General features: G+C 37.0%; 1 protein-coding gene across 2 annotated transcripts in view; it reads right to left on the bottom strand.

The window, feature by feature from the left end:
• ctnna2 (catenin (cadherin-associated protein), alpha 2) overlaps positions 1–11,240 on the bottom strand; it is a 148,022-nt gene extending 136,782 nt beyond the window's left edge. The window contains exons 1-2 of one of the 2 annotated variants that reach the window (XM_037246207.1): positions 10,899–11,240; positions 4,310–4,416 (exon numbers count right to left, since the gene is read on the bottom strand). In XM_037246207.1, coding sequence (XP_037102102.1) covers positions 4,310–4,411 — 102 coding nt within the window. In that variant the 5' untranslated portion in view covers positions 4,412–4,416; positions 10,899–11,240. The remainder of the gene's footprint in view (positions 1–4,309; positions 4,417–10,898) is intronic. The other variant, XM_037246298.1, reaches the window with a different exon arrangement.
• Positions 11,241–19,703: the final 8,463 nt, after the last annotated feature.

The following is a 19,703-nucleotide window of genomic DNA, read 5'->3' as shown; positions in this document are numbered from 1 at the left end:
GTGTGTGGGGAGAGAGAGAGAGAGAGAGAGAGAAAGAGAGAGAGAGAGAGAGAGAGAGAGAGAGAGAGAGAGAGAGAGAGAGAGAGAGAGAGAGAGAGAGAGAGAGAGAGAGAGATTTGTCCAATTTGGTTCTCAAACAATAATTCTAAAGTAAGTCTAAGATGATAGATAGATAGATAGATAGATAGATAGATAGATAGATAGATAGATAGATAGATAGATAGATAGATAGATAGATAGATAGATAGATAGATAGATAGATAGATAGATAGATAGATAGATAGATAGATAGATAGATAGATAGATAGATAGATAGATAGATAGATAGATAGATAGATAGATAGATAGATAGATAGATAGAATACCATATTCATTAACACAGATGTTGGAATACACACTTCAAGCACAGAGAAAGCTCCAGCACAAGTCATGTTGCTTATCACCGGGAATGTCTCATTCAAGTCACAGCCACTTGATGTTTTGTTCTTCAACAGTGACTGTAAAAAGCTTGATGTATATTTAATTATGCCCCGAATAACCTCACGGCAGGCACTTTGGCTCAGGGAATTTATCTACCTTCATACAGATTTAACAGTGTTATTTTTATGGATATGAAATGCTGTCTCTGCACGCAGGTGCCGGAATATCCCAACAAGAAGCTTGTGGGAAAAACAAAACAAAGACTTTATGAGATTAACGTTGCATCTAGGTGGGTGTTGAAGTTTTTAGGTTGGCATCAGATTCACCTTTATATTACCTGTGGGTGCAGTTAATTTCTAGCACTACCTTTGGACTAAGGTAAACCTCACAGCTGCTGTTATTCTTTTCAAAATATCTCAGACCGACTGCCATTTTTCTGATTTAAGTCATACCAATCAATGTCATGCAATCCGTACATCGATATCAGTACTGGATTTGATATTTTTGCCAGATGACAACAACTTAAAAGTTACCCAAGTTTTACTGTTTTGTATGATGAACTTCTAAAAGAAAGCAACCAAAAAGCACAGAAATTGTGCGGCTAAACGTCCTTGTGAGTGATGAACACAGCGGGAAAAATAACACTGTTTTCAGGCTCAGTGATAACATCAAGGTGCTCCAACACTCCAGCTTTTATTAACATTGCCAAGGCATCCAAGTTCACTGTCACTTTCGCAGCAACACAAGCATAAGACAGATTGCCTGGCTGGCTAACTTTTGGAGCATGATCAGCTCTGACACCCATCAAATTCATACTCGGCTTGCTGCAGCAGTGACGCAAATAGGCCTACAACAAACTGCAAGGAACAATAGCTCTTAGTTGACGTAGAAGAATAAATAAAATGAAACAGAGAAAAATCCAGACACGTAAACAAAATGTGTCTGACAATTTTTTTATCTTGACGGAACAAAATAATACTTTGTTGGAATGTTATATACACCAGCAAAATAAAATTGCTTATGGAAGATAAGATAAAATGACAGTGAGAATTAGGATGTCCATAACAGTCAACAAATAGTTTATGAATCCTTTCAAAAGCATAGTTGGTACAATTATAGAATACAGCCAACCACTTTGAGTATGAATGTAATTTGTCAAACCCTTCTTTGAAATGTAATGTTTGCCCAGTGAATTCAAATGACTGCCTTGCCACTTTTCTTCAAACTGGTCTCTTAAAGTGTCCATTTTCAGTGTATGAATTAGCAGTTCACCTTGGACCACACTAGGTTATTTTATTAACAAGGGAGCACTAAAGCATCCAAAAGGTCGTACATCGGTGATCAAGCTGGCGCAGTGGTAAGGCTAACCTTTCCCTGCATGGAACACGAGGTCTTGCTGTGCTTTGTGCTCCCATTTTATCGCTCATCAATCGCATTAATTGCCATGTGGCCTTTTCTCTCAGAACACTGGCCAGTGGATTCTCAATTCAGCTGTAAATCCCTGTAGCCCTTTTGTAGATGTTTAATTTTCCGCTTTCAGCCTTTGATACACGAATGATGGGCTTTGACTTAACACAAAGGAAGAGAGTGTGTGAATGTTGAAGTCGAGTTATTGACGTAAAATTATATATGCATTCAAGGAAATGATATTAATCCATAATATTACTCAATAAAACGATGCACACAAATGTGACAGGTAAGGTGAAAGGAAAGGCTCATGAGGAAAAGCAACATTTCCCCTACTAGCCACCATGGTGCATGTGCATGAGAGGGAAATATAACTTGAAATAATGAGAAAAAAGTCTTGTGTGGGCTCTCTGGAGTCTTTTAGATTAGGCTACACCTGCGACATTAAAAGAAGATGACATATCGACTTTTGTTTCGCTTTCATCCTCATCCTCCGTCTCTCTTGTGCACACATTCAACAGAGGCCATGAGGCAGGCTCACGGTCAGAGTGCTTTGAAGATCCTAAATGGATCAGCTGTATTCTGCCTGTAGCTCTGTTCGGCAACACCTTGCCTTTGGCTGCGCCATTATATCACAGTCGTCCTAGTAGAGTACCTGGGTGCCAGTGTTAGTGCTTGGCCTTTTAGTGCCACTGTCCTAGACATCAGGGACGCATATATTTTAACCCAAAACTATCCATCAGAGATGGGTGACTCAAGTCATTGGTATCAAAGAAACTCAACTTTGATTTGAAGTGCATGACTTGATGAGTCGTCTTCTTTATAGTTTCAAATCTGCATTTTGACACAGTTTGGCTTTTTATTTATTCAATATTGACAAAAAATCCGAGAAAACTCAGAAAATACCTGGGGGGGGGCCTAAACAGACATACTGTCTAGCTCAGCCAGCGTCAACATGAAATGTTGTTTTACAAAAGTATGACAGTAACAAATAGGTGGCTGTGGCAGTCAAAACAAATACTGGGAAAACATGCAAACTCAGAAAGGGCAGAACATTTTGGAACTCTCATCACTGTCTATTGCATCTACAATTTTAGGTTTGTGAGATCCGGTGAGAATATGATCTTCACTATTTCTCATTGCATTTTCTCACATTATTTTAAAAATAATAGAGGGGAAAATAGTCCAAACTGTTCTTTTTTTGGTAACAATGCTAAAAATGAGACAACTCTGAGAGAGTAATTAATCAAACTAACAGTAAAATGATGGCACCCTTCAAAAAAACACTCCTTTTCTGTTGTCTTAATAGAGTATGGCAGTAACTGCAGCATTAATCTTGAACCATTTCATTAATTTGTGTTATAATATGAATAAAGAGATATATTTGCAAAGAACACCTTCTTGATTCCTATTGATTCATAAGACACAGCACTAACACTTCACAGATGACTCGTGAGATCAAGCACTGATTATGTCCTCCATGAAAATGATGAGGTGAGTACTTACCATTAATGAATCCATTTCAGAGAATAAAAGCAAGCAGTGTAAACATAGCCCTGTCAGAAAAAAAAACGCTTTGATAGTTTCTCTCTCGCTCTGATCTCTCATACAGGATGCTACAGTAGAGATATTGCACGACGTCACAAAATATCCTAATATTCCATCCAAGTGGCGGAATTAGGGCAGACAGCTCATGAGCTTAATCGACCATTTGATTTTGTCAAGTGGTCATCGAGCAACATTATAGCTTACAACTTTTTTTTTTACGTGTAAAAAACAATGTGAGAAATAAAAATATATTTACAGATCCAAAGTAATCTACATATCATATTTGGGTAGGATACTAATATAGCCAAAGTAAATAATTTAACAAGCAGTTGTCTTTCATATTTCCACAAAACCTTCATTAGAAATTTGTCTCTTAAATCACCCAAAAAAAATTGAGAAATCATTCGAGACATAAGCAAATCTTGTAATATCCCAGCATATGTTATCAGACTTCAGTTTAGTAAGCAAATAAATGACTTTGGAAAGCCTAACTATTGACCTGCCTCATCGTCCAGCATGAATAGCTTAGGCATTACAAATGAGAATAACGTTGGAAGTCTTATGTCATGAAGCGGCTGCTTATCTGTGCAGAGACCACGTTCGTTTCATCTAACCACAACACTTGAAACAAAAACAATAACAATGCCACCTTCATATCTCAAAACACTGAACACATCTATTTTCTGAAAAACCTGACTATCCTAGTATGAGCAAAGTGTCATTCTTAGTTCAGGTATCTGCAAAAAATCAATTTCCAGGCTTTACTTTCAGTTATACAACGCGGCTATTGTTTAAACAAATTCACATAAAGCAAAGTAGAAATTGGGCATTTTATGATGTGTTGATAAATTTGAGAGGCATTTTATTAGGATGATCCTCACGGCTTTCTGCATTAAAAATGTTACATTTGCATCAAGCGGTTTAGAGGATTTACCTGTGTCACGAGGGGCTCCAGAAGTCGCTCCACAGTCAGCGTGCGGATTTCCAGACTCTTTGGGTCCCATTTCAATAAGATAGGAGAGGTGGCGGTCGTCATGGTCTCTGTTAGAGTCAAAAAGACATGGAAGAGATGTAAAATTTCAAGTTGCACTGCCATAAAATACTTTTTTAAAAGATTAATATTTTGTGATTTACTTTCACAAAAACACAAAAGGGTATACAACTTGCAGTGGTATCAAGCTAAAGCAAAAAATACATCTTCTTGGGAGTCTTTTGTGGTATTTGGGCTGCAAAGGCTTTTCCACGTGCCCGCATGTGCAGTTCACAAAGAGGACAGTGGCAAAAATAAAAAATGTGATGTTGTGGCTTGACTTCAAGATTTTTATAGTGTTAAGTATGCTAAGAGGTTTAATGAGCCAGTGCCAATAGTGATACATTTCACCGTTGGCCAAATACAATTGTACATTTTCATAAATGCAGCACTACAACATTCTTAAATTATTTTAGCATTCTCCTACTCAGACATTAATTTTTCCAAGCAAAAATCCATAGAGTGCCTATCGGTGTTATACAGGTAATGTGAGGACTGAACAGCTGTCATGGCGGTAGCGCGTTATTGTTGCTGTGGGGATGGAGGAAGCACTTTCAGTATCGGCCAGCTGGGACAGCACCAGTTTGCTGCCAATGAGGCAAGGGGAGACTCAAGTGTGTGTGGGGGGGAAAAGATTGATAGATTTGGGCCAGTCGTTGTAATTCTAAGATGAGCTAAAATGCAACAACTGGAAATTTGACAAGACGGGATTCTAGGAAGAGGCTCAAGGGTTTAGTAGAAAGATTGCTTTTCTTTTGAGAGTCTGACTGTTTTGTTAAACAATTGTATCACAAAAATGTTACTTTCTCCGTTCTTCTGTGTACGGAATAATTCTCTATTTAACACAGTCTGGTATGAAGAGGTGGGATTGACAGAGAGGTCTGTGCTTGTTTATGAAAAGAATAAATGCGGGTTAGACTGAAATAAGAAAGAAAGAAAGAAAGAAAGAAAGAAAGAAAGAAAGAAAGAAAGAAAGAAAGAAAGAAAGAAAGAAAGAAAGAAAGAAAGAAAGAAAGAAAGAAAGAAAGAAAGAAAGAAAGAAAGAAAGAAAGAAAGAAAGAAAGAAAGAAAGAAAGAAAGAAAGAAAGATCAGATGCTGCATATTTGTCTCAAAATTAAGAATATGGATTTGAGGCCTTGTAGCAAGATTAAAGTATGTAAGAACACTAAAACACAGTAACAGGCAAATAAAGTGTGGAGTCTTAAATTCTCCCTTAGTCGTCGTATTTGTTGGCCAACACTCTTTTTCCACTTGTGACTTAACAAGCCCTGATTAAAACGGTTTTTGATGATATTCCATTCAAGCATACAAATATAAACCAAACCCAGTGCAACAGAACCAATATAAGCTTATTCCCATTGCATGCTTATTTGTCTCCAGACCCTAGTCCACGCGATGTGACGCCACATGGACATGGATTAAGTTTACTGCCGTGGACGTATTAACAAATGAGGTTAATACATGATAAGCATTAAATAGGCAAAGAAATAAGGTCAAACTATGCAAAAGGAGAGTTTTATCTTTTGCTTTCCCTTTTGAATTTTACATACAAACTAACACAGAGTACATTTCACAAATCTCATACATACATAGCGACGAAACGCCGTTGCGAAAGCACAATAATCCCGAATCTAAAAATCATAAAAAGGACGTATAGATTTTTCCGCAAGAGGAGAGAAGAAAAGCAGTCGTTGAACAAAAGGAAGGTCAATGCACCAAAGCAGAACGCAAATACTGGGATGGTGGAGCAGGCATTGGTGCGGCCGAGCCCCCAGATGCCGCCAATTGTGGGGATGAAGAGAGACTATTAGAAACAATTGAGGTTGAAGGACAGAATAACAGATAAGAAGATCGGCTGGAATGGCATTGAGCAAAGATCTTTGCATGGTTTTGGTTGGAAAAATCAAAGAAAATAAAGAGAATTTTCAACAAGCTGTATCATATTTGTGTTTGAGATAACCCTGGAATGAGTGCAGACAAATTATGCACAGTTCACCAAACTACATTGTTAGTGGCCATTCATTAAGTGTCTGTGCTCCTGCTAGATTTCAATACATACAAAATAAAAAATAAAATACTACCAAGGTGAGACATTAGTCACATCACCTGCCTTCATGATTATGAAATAAATATATAATATATACATAAAAAACCCACATTACACCAGATCACTTCAGATCCAATTTGACACTTTTTCACTGTATCGAAATGAATGTATCTTAAATAGAACATGATGTATTCAATCTGTAGGCCTTTCAATCAATGATAAAAACATAATGATAAAGCCTTGAAGTCAAAGATTCTTCAACAATATGAAACTATCTAGAATTTTGTTCAAATTTATCAACTGATAAACTAGACAGCAAAAAAAAAGGGTCCAATGGCTCCAATAAGAACATAAAAAGAGAAAAATAAACTGAATACTATGCCTGATGTCTCCAACCAAATATTCAAGTCTTTACATCACCATATTATTACTATAAAATGATCAGGACATCTTCTTCACCCACATAAATACCAGGACATGAGAGTGAAGCCGAATAAATGTGCTGAAGTAGTTGCCCAAACCATTGACAAAATTTTAGGATGAGCTGAGCCTGCTGGTGTTGTCTTCATTTCAGACAATCAAAAGTGACAAGGCTCGGAGACAACTAAGACAAATGCTATCACCGTTCCATCTTGTCAATTCAATACATTTTCTCCCTTGAGATTGTGACATCTGCAAAGGCTGCGGGAGAATGATTGTATTGATGAAACACGTGTGCTATCTGCCGACTAAGGGTATTTCTCTCTAAATTCTTAAACGTTATATAAAAAATGTCTCCTCTGTACCATAAATTTTCCACTGACGCAACTACAGTGCTCTCACAAGGAGTCTCTCCCTTTAATTAACAATGTTGTCAAGGCACAACTTTTGCAGCGTTTGCCTAAACATTTCCTGCCAGCAGGATTCCCGTAAATTGGCATGGTGTGCAGCGGGCTGTAAATCCTTGAAAATCATTACCCTGGAAAGGTTGAGAATATTAAAACTTTGCAAGCCAAAAATACAATGGGATGCAATCAAGACCATATTTTACCTTAAAAATTGCATACAATGCAAACCTCTAACTTTGAATATTAATATGTCACACCTGTCTGACACAATACATATTCACACTGATATCAATATGAAAAATGTTCGAGATAAACAAATCAGTAAGAAAACCCTGAACCAACCAACAAAGAACTACTTAATTAAAAGTTATGGCTTAATATTGTTAAAATAAATGAGCGCCTCAGTGAATTGCTTGCAATAACTTCATATTTTGTAAAGGAAGTAACATAATCGGGCACGTTTGGATACATTGTGTAGATTAGAAAAAGGAGTTTACGCTAATTCCAATGTTAGCCTTATCTTCATCATTATTCAAGTAACACATTAAATAACGTCTCGTGCCAACAACCATTTACCAATATGTTGGTTTATTTTTTCAATAGCCAATCAAACTATAATAATCAATGTCAACTAATACGAAATACTTCTATGGTGAGAGATTTTTCAGACATATCATCCAGCCCTAATTAAAGTTTAAGGAATCTTCTCAACCAGTACCTATAACCCTTCCCAAAATGTGAGTCAGTGTGAGGTATAACATGAGGGAGTGTTATAAACAGATCATTTGCGATCATGGTGGGGGTGTAGTTGTGGTTTTAAGCACTCAGGACAATAACCTCGCTCTCTCTAGCAGAACCTATTTACTGCTGACACTGAATTTTCAACCACTGCTGGATCATCTACTTTATTGTCCCAGCTGAAACCACAAAGCTCTACTTTTTTTTTTTTTTTTTTATTCTTATAGGTCAAAGTGGACGGTAAAAAAATAGCAAATGAATACACCACGCACAATTCTAATTATCCAAATTCTAAAATCAAAATAAAAGCATTGGGTTGTATGTGGATTGTGGCATTTTAGAGTTTTAAATCCATCAATAACTCACACAATACACATGGAAAACCAAATACAACACTGATGCATGTTTGCGCTCATCTTAAAATTTCTCTATATATTTATCTTCAATCATAAACTTATTTTTAACCCAGAGTAAGAGATAGTTAAAAAAGTGACATCATCCTGTTCCAGTTTGCATGGCTACCATGGCTACCTTCGATCCCTGCTCTAGTGTAATGATCCCGGGGTTCCGTGGGACACAGCCAACATTGTCTGCTGTCCCAGGAGATACGAAGCATGGTGAGCATTGATTGCATCGTAACATTCATGAATAATGGCTTTTCTTCATTCTCGGGGAAAAACAGCCTTTCTATTGTAAATGACAAACACTAAAACTGAACCCAAACACTATATACTATAAGATGAACGATCTCAAATGATAATGCACACAATAACATCAACCTTGGAAAGCCGTAAAAAGTACTACAAAAACCAAGTGAAATGTGTTAAAAGGGTGTACAATGTGGCCTCATGTTTCAGTTTACACCTTTCGGTCTTTGTTTGTGTTGACTACTGATTTGATCTGGCCAAACTAAACCAAACTAAAATAGTTTAATAGCGAGTACGGGTGTAACAAAAAAACTATTTGCTTAAAAACAAAAACAGTTTTGCTTGTCACACCCATGATGGACAAGTTAAAAGTAACAAAAACACCAATTTAGTTTTATATTAGTGTGTCGGAATGTTTAAATGCAAGTTAACCCTAAAATGTTAATGAATTTGTGTTTCTAAAATGCATAAAAATCTGAGGTCACAAAAAGTCCTGATATTGGCTTTGTTTGATTTCAGAAGTTTTACTGAATCTACAAAATATACAGCCACGTTGTCAAATCAAATGACAAAAAAACACATTTATAGTAGTTTATTGTTTTAGTGCTTCAACAAAAATAGTTCATGAATTGTCAACAAACGTAGGAAAATGGTTAGGCATGCAGTATGTGGCACACAGAATTTGCAACTGTTGCCTTGTCTAATGAACAACTTGATTTGCAGTATTTGCTTTTCCATGGATGTGGAAAATAATGACACAGCAATGAAGAACAAATGACTGAAACACAAAAACATTGTTGCAAAAGCTTCAGTAAAAAAAAAAAAAAAAAGTTGGACCCAGCTGGGTTGTATTTGGAGTTTCCTCTCCTTAGTGTCATTAGGTGGACAAGAGAAGTTTGCTCCAAGGTTTGTGCATCTGACCTGTCACAAGAGCAATGGTTTAGGTTGGGGGAATATAAGATGAACATCACTGTTTCATTCCACTGCTTCACAGCAGATGCAAATACACAATATCTATGCGTATGTATAGACACAAATGTCCAATCCAGCTGACCAAAGAAAGGTCCAAAACATCAGCAGGCAGACAGCCCCTGGGTCACTAAGAATTTGAACACGCTCTTTGCCAAACATAAGCTCTGACTAAATGCAGCCACAGCAGCCCCTGGGATTCCATATCTCCAGTTGCAGGAAGAGAATGCGGCCCATCTACACTGGATCAAAAACTGCACAATCAGTGAGGAACTTTGCAAGCGCTGTGCAAAAACAATATTTAGGTCTTCAAAATAGTAACTGAAGATATGCAAAAGACTAAATGCATAGATTACATACAACTCGGCTTGAAGTTGGTCTATATGTGTCTGGGTAGACTCAGGTTCTCTGCAGCACACTGAAAGTGATATTAACAAAACCAAATAGTAATGTAAACAAAGCATAATTTTGTTTGTTTTTCTTTAACATGTTCATTTTAAGTTAACCTTCATAGACTACATATTTTTTTAACACATTTTGGACGAACATATTTGTAATTTAGAGTCTGATTATGGTCAATAGGTTTTCTAAATGTGTTCTTTTTTATTATTATTATTAGGAACTATATGTAAGGTTATGCAAGCCAGGTGCCGTCCGCAATTTTCCGAGTCAGTCGTGGAAACAAGCAATTGAATAGATCAAACACATGTGCAAGCAAAAAAAAAAAAAAAAAAAAAAAAAAACACGAGAGAGAAGAGAGAGAGAGAGGGGGGGACTGAGAGAGCGAGGCAGGGATAGATGTGGGTAAGAGAGACAATACGATCTTTGCTCGTTGTCGTTTGGAAGCGGGGCCGTAATTTTACGAGCGCAGAAGTGGCAGATTAGCTTAGCTTGGGAAAGTAGCATAGCAGCCTAGCGTGCATCTATCTACCCGAGTTGCTCTTGCTCCGAGGCGGATCAGGCGTTCAGCACTGGGCTCCCTGGATAGCAGCACCCAATGACGATAGCAGTGGGCGACACAGATTTTTCTGCTTAATTTGGCCAGAAAAACATAACGCGATCATAGTGCAGGCGACAGCACTTTTTGGTTTGGTGATGCTGAAGCGTTTTGCAAACTAGCTGAGGCACAATGAAGAATAAAGCCGGGCGGACCTCGCCTAAGCTAGTGTTAGCAACACGGCGCTTGAGTTAGTGCTACAAGGGTGATGCTAGCAAAAGCACCTGCCACATGACAAATCGCCTGCTCAAACTCATCATAACCCACCTTCAACCTTTAGAGATGATACTCCTTTGCAGGTCCTCAAAGTGTGCAAATCACCTTGCTTGGTAGAGTACTCCCAAAATAAAATCCTCCTCTCTGGTATGAACAGTGAAAAGAGCCTCAAATCCGGACGCTTTCCTCAATCCTGTGGTGCTGAATTGTGCTTTTCGTTTCTTTTGACGGGATCTGCAGGAACAAGAAGCCGTGTCTTCTCCTGAAAACTCCCTGTAAATTTGAAATAAAGACCGCTCCTTGAGCTCCAGCAACGGAGTAGCCAGGTGTAGCCGATGATGCCACACTTGTAACGGGAAAGCTTGCAATTTACTGGGACTGTGTGGCGCATCCCACGCTTGTCAAATCAGGAGCGGCTCCGTCCTTTGGCGCATGCGCAGTCGAACGCCCGAGGAAGCGCCCTAATACAAGCACATTGTAGGGAGGATTCGTGAGTCAGTGTGCTGCTTTTGAAGATTCGTTTTTGTTTGAACTAATGTATAAATGTAGAGTTGAGGAATATCTAATAATGCTAAATTAAAATAATTGCATGTTGAATAAAAGGGACCCATGGCCAAACTACATCCATCCATCCAGCCCTCTTATCAGTTTATGACCTTTTTGCAGTTGCAGTTGTCACCTTTGCCTGAAGGCTTTGCCTCCCTTCAGCATAGTCAATGCATGATGACAGATACTCCTCCAAATTAGTTCTGCTGTTTGTTTCTCACTCCAGCCGAAGCTCACTTCTGCAAAAATACCACCATCAGGTTAGACAAAATAAAATCCAAGGTGACTTTATTTTGCTGAATAATAATTCATTACGATATTCTTGAAATCAGAGTCCGAGTTACAGTAGTAGCCCTGCAATAGATTTGCAAAGACACCTCATTTAGCTATTCAACCAGTTTCATTTCACTGTCAGTGAAAAGGACGGGCATGAAGAGGAGATACTTTTCCTTGCTCAGTCGGTTAAACTTGAAAACAATTAGAGTCTGGAATCAGGAAATCACTGTGAAGTAATGACTCCCCAGGAAATTGGATTACATGGCTTTCCTGCCAACATGGCTGAATTAGAAGGACCCTTGATGCTCTGCAGCTGTGGCGGATGAACTCACCGAGCATTAACAAGCTAAAAGTCACATTACTACAGTCACCGTCATGACATTAACAATATTTCACTGCAACTGTCAGGCATGATAGAATCATACATGGCTTCGAGTGGAGATGTTACGTTTCAATCATTTGAAAGGGATTACCAAGGAGTTGGAGTCTAATTGTCTTTGTACAAACAAACCATTTTTGAACTCATCTTTCAAGGAAGTACCTCCCCTAGAACCAGGCACTATTGGGACTTTACTCACAATTTGTCAAGGGATTGGGCTGTACCAAACACTCAATGAGGTCATCACCACACCCAATTCAACATCCAGTCTATTTCTTGAAAGTTTTGAGGATGTGATGAGCAAGAAAGAAGACTGCTGAGTTTTTTCTGTTTGATTTGCTTTTTTTATCTGTGATCCCAATTGTTCTTATTTCATTTTGAGCGGCGAATGGACAATGACATTGGTAGACAATGAAAAGAACGATAAAAGATCGTTCTATATGTTTTGCGAAGATGAAGAATACTATTCGAAAAATACTTATTTGATAATGAAAGTTTGTGGATCTCTCATTGGCTCAATTCCCACTTAATACCCCATTCACATTTACAATTTAATTGATTGTTGGGCCGTCAAGTCTGCTTTTAGCCTCGAGTCAGCGGGATAGAAAATGGCCGGATGTGGTGTGTAATTGCATTGCGTTTTACTGAGCATAGCAAACTTCCATAAAATTGAGTCTATGAGTACACTGGTATCTAAGATGCAGCCATTCAAAAAGAAAAGAAGAATTGTTATCATACATAGTCATTTATAAATAACAGTACTGGAGCTGCACTGGCCAGAGTGGCCCATAAGTGTACATATATTTTACCATGAGACTATTCCACATTTAAGGGCAATGAATCAAGAGCAATTCCCCATTTTTAAAACTGTATTTGAGGCTTGATTTATTTGCATATGCTTTCTCTTTCTTTCACATCTGCTAACTTGTTTAAGAACATGGTCACATCCAGTTAGATAATAACAGCTGCATGCAATCGCCATATCATGCTTCTTTCCACGCCGCCACTCATCATTATCTTCACTTCAATTCAAAGGCACTCCTCGATAGGCCGCGGGCTGCTGTTTCAAATTTTTATCTCGGTCTCAGAGGATTTTAGGGGAATGGAAAGAGCCTGCCCAACGGGACAATCGCATATTCTGACTGAAGGTTGGCCGCATTAGATCGTCTTTCAGGGGAGAGTGCAAGATCAAGAACAACTCATGTTCATAAGACAGGACCTAGGTTTATTTTCAAACAAAAGTTAAGCTCATCGCTCATTGTGTTCAGAATAGTGACACTTAATTTTACTCCTCTGTTAACCGCTCTATTTTTTCTAATGGCGTTTTAAGATATGAATTAAAAATCGTTCATGATTTTTTTCCAAGAAATCCAATTCATTATTCAGACTCCTGTCACACATGATACATCAGTGTCTATGTTTAGAGCTCTCCACAGAGCGTGAAGGCACATTTCATAGTGTGTTATATGGTTCATAAAGATCTAGAACGTGTAATGCGACATGAGGACATCACAAAGCTCATCTATAACGCTTGGTAATGTAAAGAGGCTAAGAGGTTTTTGAAAGTCTCCTTTCGAATATTTGACCACTTCTGTCATCTACCTATCTTGCTCAAGGACATAATGATGGCAGAGTCTGAGAATGTGCATGCTGTTGAGGGTTGGAATACTAAAACATATGATAATGTCGTATCTTTTTAATACTTCCTTTCCTGGGGCTTACTGGCAATCAAATAAAATGCTTGGAGGGAGAGCTTTGACGGAAAAATATGAAGCCACTACGGATTATTCATTCACCCGAGGTGGAAAAGCCATATTTGTGATCATGTTGCACTTTTGGGGAGTGAGATCAGGCAGTAGCTTGATGAGGTAAACGTCAAGGTTGACCGGGAGTGTGTTTATGAGATAAGATCTCTCTGAGATGCACACACTACAATTGGATTTGGGATATCCATCTTAAGTACAACCCCGAGGGGGGAAAAAAGGAACACTTTAACTATGATGTTCAAGATAGAAATTGTCAGCTTCTTAAAAAATATTTTTTTGTATTAAGCAGTGTACTAATTGGATTTTAAATGCAGTTTTCAGGTAAAAAAGTTTTTTTTTAGGGTTACGATGGGAGCTGGAGCCAGATATCTTTAGGTGAAAGGCCGGGTACAGTACACCCTGCATTGTTATTATGAAGCACACTAACATTAACACTAACCAACCTCATTGTTTTTAAATGTGATACATATTCAGAATGGTTATCTCATTTTATCTGTGTCATGCCAGGATGCGGAGGGCAACATAATTGCAGTGGGGCATGTTCTGCCTAGAATGTAAGTGGGATTCATCACGACACAGCTCCAATATTAGAACGTGGATAAATACAAGGCTGAAGAATGGTAGATGTTACAAATTAGTTTCGTGGTTCGTTTTGATTGGCTGGTTGTGGGGGTGCTCTTAGCAAAGTTGCATTTAATGAAGAGGAGAAGGAACCATAAGACAAAAAGAGGCATCAATTATTCAATATTCCTTAATATGTTTATGTGGAAACGAATAGGAAAAAGTATCAGCAATGTGTTTTTCAGGCATTAGTATTTTTCCAGTGAGACACATTATTATTCTGATTCATGCCTTTTTTTGTTCCATTCACCAAGGCTCTAGGGAGCTGTTATGAATAGTTTTCTGTCTCAATATGGCTTTTCTACAATGTGTGTAGATCTTGTTTTTGGTTTTTTTGTACGTGATGTGTGGCAGTATCTTACAATGATGTTGTTTGATGGCTTAGTAATCATCAAAACAATTTATGAACATTGTGTGGAGTGTGTTGTGTTGATGTTCTTTCTATTGTGTTTCACCACCACATGAAATTGGTCACTTAGAACAGCTCAGTCAATATTGATTCACTGCGGCATGTTTTTCTGACAAGAAAAACTGAAATTTCCACCTCTTCGAAAATGTTCCTCTTAAGATATATAATAAATACTCCTTTAAATAATTTTCAAAATGTGACTCCACACACTGTTTTTAAATTGGGATGTGACGATTATAATAAAATATGTAGATAAAACTTCAAACATGATCACTATGTGCCTGCATAGAAATATCATACACCATGTTTGAGATGTACAAACAAATAAATCACAATTTACAGAATGTATTAAGTGGAAACTTAAAAAAATGCATAAAAGAAAAAGTGCATGAAATCAAATTCATCCGTTTTATTTTTGTGGAACTCCTATCTCCTAATATGCCCTGAAGGCAAATGAAATTAGTTTTCTTTTCATGTAATCCATTCTCAATTTCATTTAAAAGCTATTTCATCTTTGTTATCTCTTTTGGTCCCTCCTGCAGTGAAGGGTTGTGTGCACGTTTTGCAATCATGGTCTCAGTGTGGGGCTTTTCACCCCCCACTGCTTCACATTATGTTTGCTTATTCATTTCAATGTATGTCATTATAATGACATAATATGGTGGGTAAAATTATCATGTTTCCTAAAGATGAGTGTTAAAGACCTGCTCAACTGTTGGAGATTTAGTTCGGCACCTGTGTGAGAAAACTGATGCTTTAAAAAGACGGATAGAGAGATTTATGTATTATGTCGCCTACTATCCCACTTTCATGGTTTTCTTCATGCTACTTCTTGCATGCTAGATATTATTCAACATTGGCAATGTTAGAATGTTGGAAACTGCACATTAGGCCTTTGAAGTAGTTTCCATCCAAAACTCAATATGCTTGAGATTTCAATGTGGTGTCATCTTCACTGACTAGTAATCTTATTTTTTTCCAGTTGTAAAGTCCAAAAATGGTAAAAAAAATATTTTTGTGAACTACAGTCTGTTGAAAAGTGGTAGCCTACTGTTCAAATGAAAAGAAGAAGAAGATGTTCTTTTAGAGAGAAACTTATGAGTAGAATGAATTGTCAGTGGAGGCACATTAATGCAAATAAAAATCCCACAGAATTAGTAATAACGGACCCACACAAAACCTTGTTAACAGACTGTTTATTGCAGTTTACGGTGAAAGATTCTAAAGTGCACAGCGTTAAAAAGTTATCTCCAATGACTCACTCGTTTAAAGAGATTTCCTCAAGCGTTTCAGTTTAAATGAAATCCACCCTGCTTCATATTGAACTTGCAGACAGTTTTATTGTGAATGAGGGGGACACACTTCCTGTATACTAATAGAATTCTGCTGTGTTCTTAAAATATAACTGCAATAAAAGAAGATTTGTTTTGCTCTGTGACAACTTTCAATGTATTTCTTATAATGGGTGCCAAATAAGAGCAAGGTGACCTAATAGGAAACTAGCAGTGTTTTTTTCTTCTACTCTCTTCTCTCTTCTATTCTCCTGCTAAAATGTCGATTGTGCATAGCAAAACGTGTCATACAATAAAACAGTACTGCAATTATTTAGTCGCTTGTGAAAATTATCAAGAAATTTGGAAAGTGGTGTTAATGTATTCCAGTAGTTGCATCGGAAGCAAATTGCGGTGAATTAATTTTTTTCTGGGGGGGGAGAGGATAAAATAAAGTGAGTACAAGTTTATATGCATCTAAGTTATATCAAACAGTATGTGCTTGCATTTTTAAAAAAAATTATATAATAATAATAATCTATATAATATAATATATAATATAATAATAATAATTATATAATAATATTATATTATAATATCTTATTCATTTATTTATTATAAATCATATAATTATTTAATTCATTGAATATCCATTTTCCAGACTGTATTGATTGATCACAGGACAAATAGCTTCGTATAAAGACAACCAGAACAATGCAACAGACGTTTTGTTGAGGAATTAAATAACAGTAGCAGAAACTACAATCGGTAGTTGAAATCGTTTGCGGGACAAATGTTTGTACAAAGACACTGCAATGACTCACTCACATGAATGCGGAAAGTGTGTCTCTATGTGTTCTCTGTCTGCCTGCAAGAAGAGTATCCCAATGGTGGAGTGTGAAAGGTTTTCACACACTCCAGCAAGAAAATCCACTCAATCAATGAATCATTTATGGATTTTTTTCTTAGTATCTGCTAAGAAATTCCTGTGAACATCAAACATAGTTGCTTTCCTAATCAATTATGTCTGGCTCACAATTCCTGCTGTTCCTATCAAAGGTATTGGATGAGTTGAGGGCTGTCAAATTCAAGTTCCGAGCCTTTATGCATGATGGGACACAGCCAAGTTGGAACTGAAAAGTGACATTTAGACTGTAAATCTTAGTAGAGGTTCTTGAAACTTTCAAGAGTTAGTTTCATGAATAATAAAATCTTTAAGATGATGTCTTGGTACAAAGAGTACAACAGACATATATACAATAAAAAAAAATCATCAAACTTCACAGCTTTTTAACAGTTTCGAAAAGTCTATAGACTTGAAATGAGATTCAGGATGAGATGAGTTTTCTGCTTGCTTTTACAGTTTTATGGTGTTTGGATGAATAACTTTATTTATAAACACACAGTTGAAGAGGTTTGATTGGTGACCTCATTTGCACAGTCGGAAATTGGCTTTTTTTTACAACCAGAATAAATGTGGGAAACAATTTAGCGGCTCTGAGATTTGCAGCCAAGTTTGTTTTACAAATGTCTCATTACGGAATGGCTGAGTGTTAAAGAAACAATAGTTTCAGTGTAGTTGCCGATAAAAAGAAACAAACACTTCACACTGAGATTCTAATAGTTAATGGTTAGTGAAGCACATTATGTTCATGTGCCCAAAAATAGCTAACAGAATTACCCAGGATGTGATTTCAATGCGGACAATTGATCAAACAAATTAAAACTGGAAAGAGAGGGAAAGCCTAGATTTCAGGGTCATAGTATAGTTATTATTTTTAGGAATTATCTTTTGTGACCTGAGCTCGTATGTCGAAAAACCCATGAGATTGTTCTCTCAAATCAATTTATTGTAGATTTCTTGGGGGGGGGGGGGGGGATTGTGTGTTTTGTTTGAATGCTATCCACGAGTGATCTTAAGCCCTGAACAGATCACAATGTCTGAGCTTTAGTGTTTCATTCAGATTCTGAAGTTCCATTATTCAAAAATATGGCACCATAATTTGTCTGTGAAAAGTCACTGCTGACTTCTATTATATTGCCATGCCACTAGGTGGTAGAATAATGTTATCAAGGCCTTCATAAAAGTTCTCAATGAAGACCATTTTACGAATGATTGTAGATTGTTTTTGTCATTTCAACAAACAGGGCAAACTGGATTTTAAAAGTGAAAGACGGCATTGCTTATTTTGAGGGTAGCCACATGCAGGTGTGTATTAGTTGTACTGAGTAGGGCTTTAATATTGGAGGGGTTTATTGATTTCATGAACCCACCTTATTATATACATCAGTGGCTCCATTCACACACAGATTGATTTGCAGCAGGAAAGCCATTTTGTGATGAGCAATTACTCACATGAACGGTGATTATTTATTTAGCTGAGCCAGGCAGATTATTGCCAAGTTATTGCTTCTATTCACATCTCGGCCACACGGGGGTAGAATAGCTTCAGGAAATCAGCTTCATACTGAATTTACTAGTTTACTTACAAAGGGACGACACCATAACAATTATAGGAAAATAATGTAAGAATATTTATTTTATTCATTTGTGAAAAAGAGGAATTCAATTTGGACAGACAAAATGTCAACCTGCCTATTTTCCTCTACAAATGCAGTCTTAATAAAATAAAAGTATAAAATAAAACAGCCCTGCCCTTTGGCCTAGTTTTATCTTCTTTTTTACTTGTTCAGCATGTAATGACAATTAATTTCTAGCCAATATGATTTTGACATTTGAACATATTAAAGTAGGTCAAGTATCACAACTATCTGTCTGATTTTTTCATGTTCCATTATCCTTTGGTGAATGTGCATCCAGTCTTTCACTCCTCCCTCTGTAAAAGGGCTAAATAGACTAAGCAATACAAAAGTTGTTTTTTTCCTCATTATAAGTCAGCCATCTGCGTTTACTCGCGTCTTTTTTTTTCTTGAAAACATTTGAGAAAAGCTCATTCATATTTTGTTGATGAGGATGATACAAAAACAGCTATATCCTTGGACTCCGGGCGAGCAAAGTAATCAAAACTACAAACAGTTTCACCACTTGTTTCCTGCTGTGCTGTTGTTGCCTCTGTAAACAGTCCCTGAATAAAATTCATCCCTTTCTTTCCCTTCCTTCCGTAGCTCTGTAAGACTTCTACTTATGCATTAACGCATGGTACCAAAAACAAAAAGATATTTAAGAGTGGCAGTTGTAGTATGGAATACACATACACTGAAAACAAAATCTAAATACTCTCTCTTCCTATTCCCTTTAATTGTGAATTGATATATACATAATACAATATTTGACTCAATGTTCTTTATAACTCTGGGGACAGTTTCTAACATACAAAGAAATCAAGTTTCAAAATGGTTACCTTTTCTCTTAATATCATAATTGTCTATTTTTATAATATCCAAAATATTATTATTATTATTTAGCAACGCTTGAACACCATTTATATATAAATTTAAAGCAGAGATACAGAGATAGGAACAAAAATCGATTCTTTTTTTCGTCCTATGGTCAATTGCGTGAGAATCCAGCGGACCAAACGCATGACTTTTGATTTTTGGAAGAAAAATACAGCAAGGGGCTAAAAT

Source organism: Syngnathus acus, chromosome 1 (assembly GCF_901709675.1).
Source record: "Syngnathus acus chromosome 1, fSynAcu1.2, whole genome shotgun sequence".
Lineage (NCBI taxonomy): Eukaryota > Metazoa > Chordata > Actinopteri > Syngnathiformes > Syngnathidae > Syngnathus > Syngnathus acus.
The sequence above is the reverse complement of the archived record's forward strand: the minus strand, read 5'-3'. Positions and strand labels throughout refer to the sequence as shown.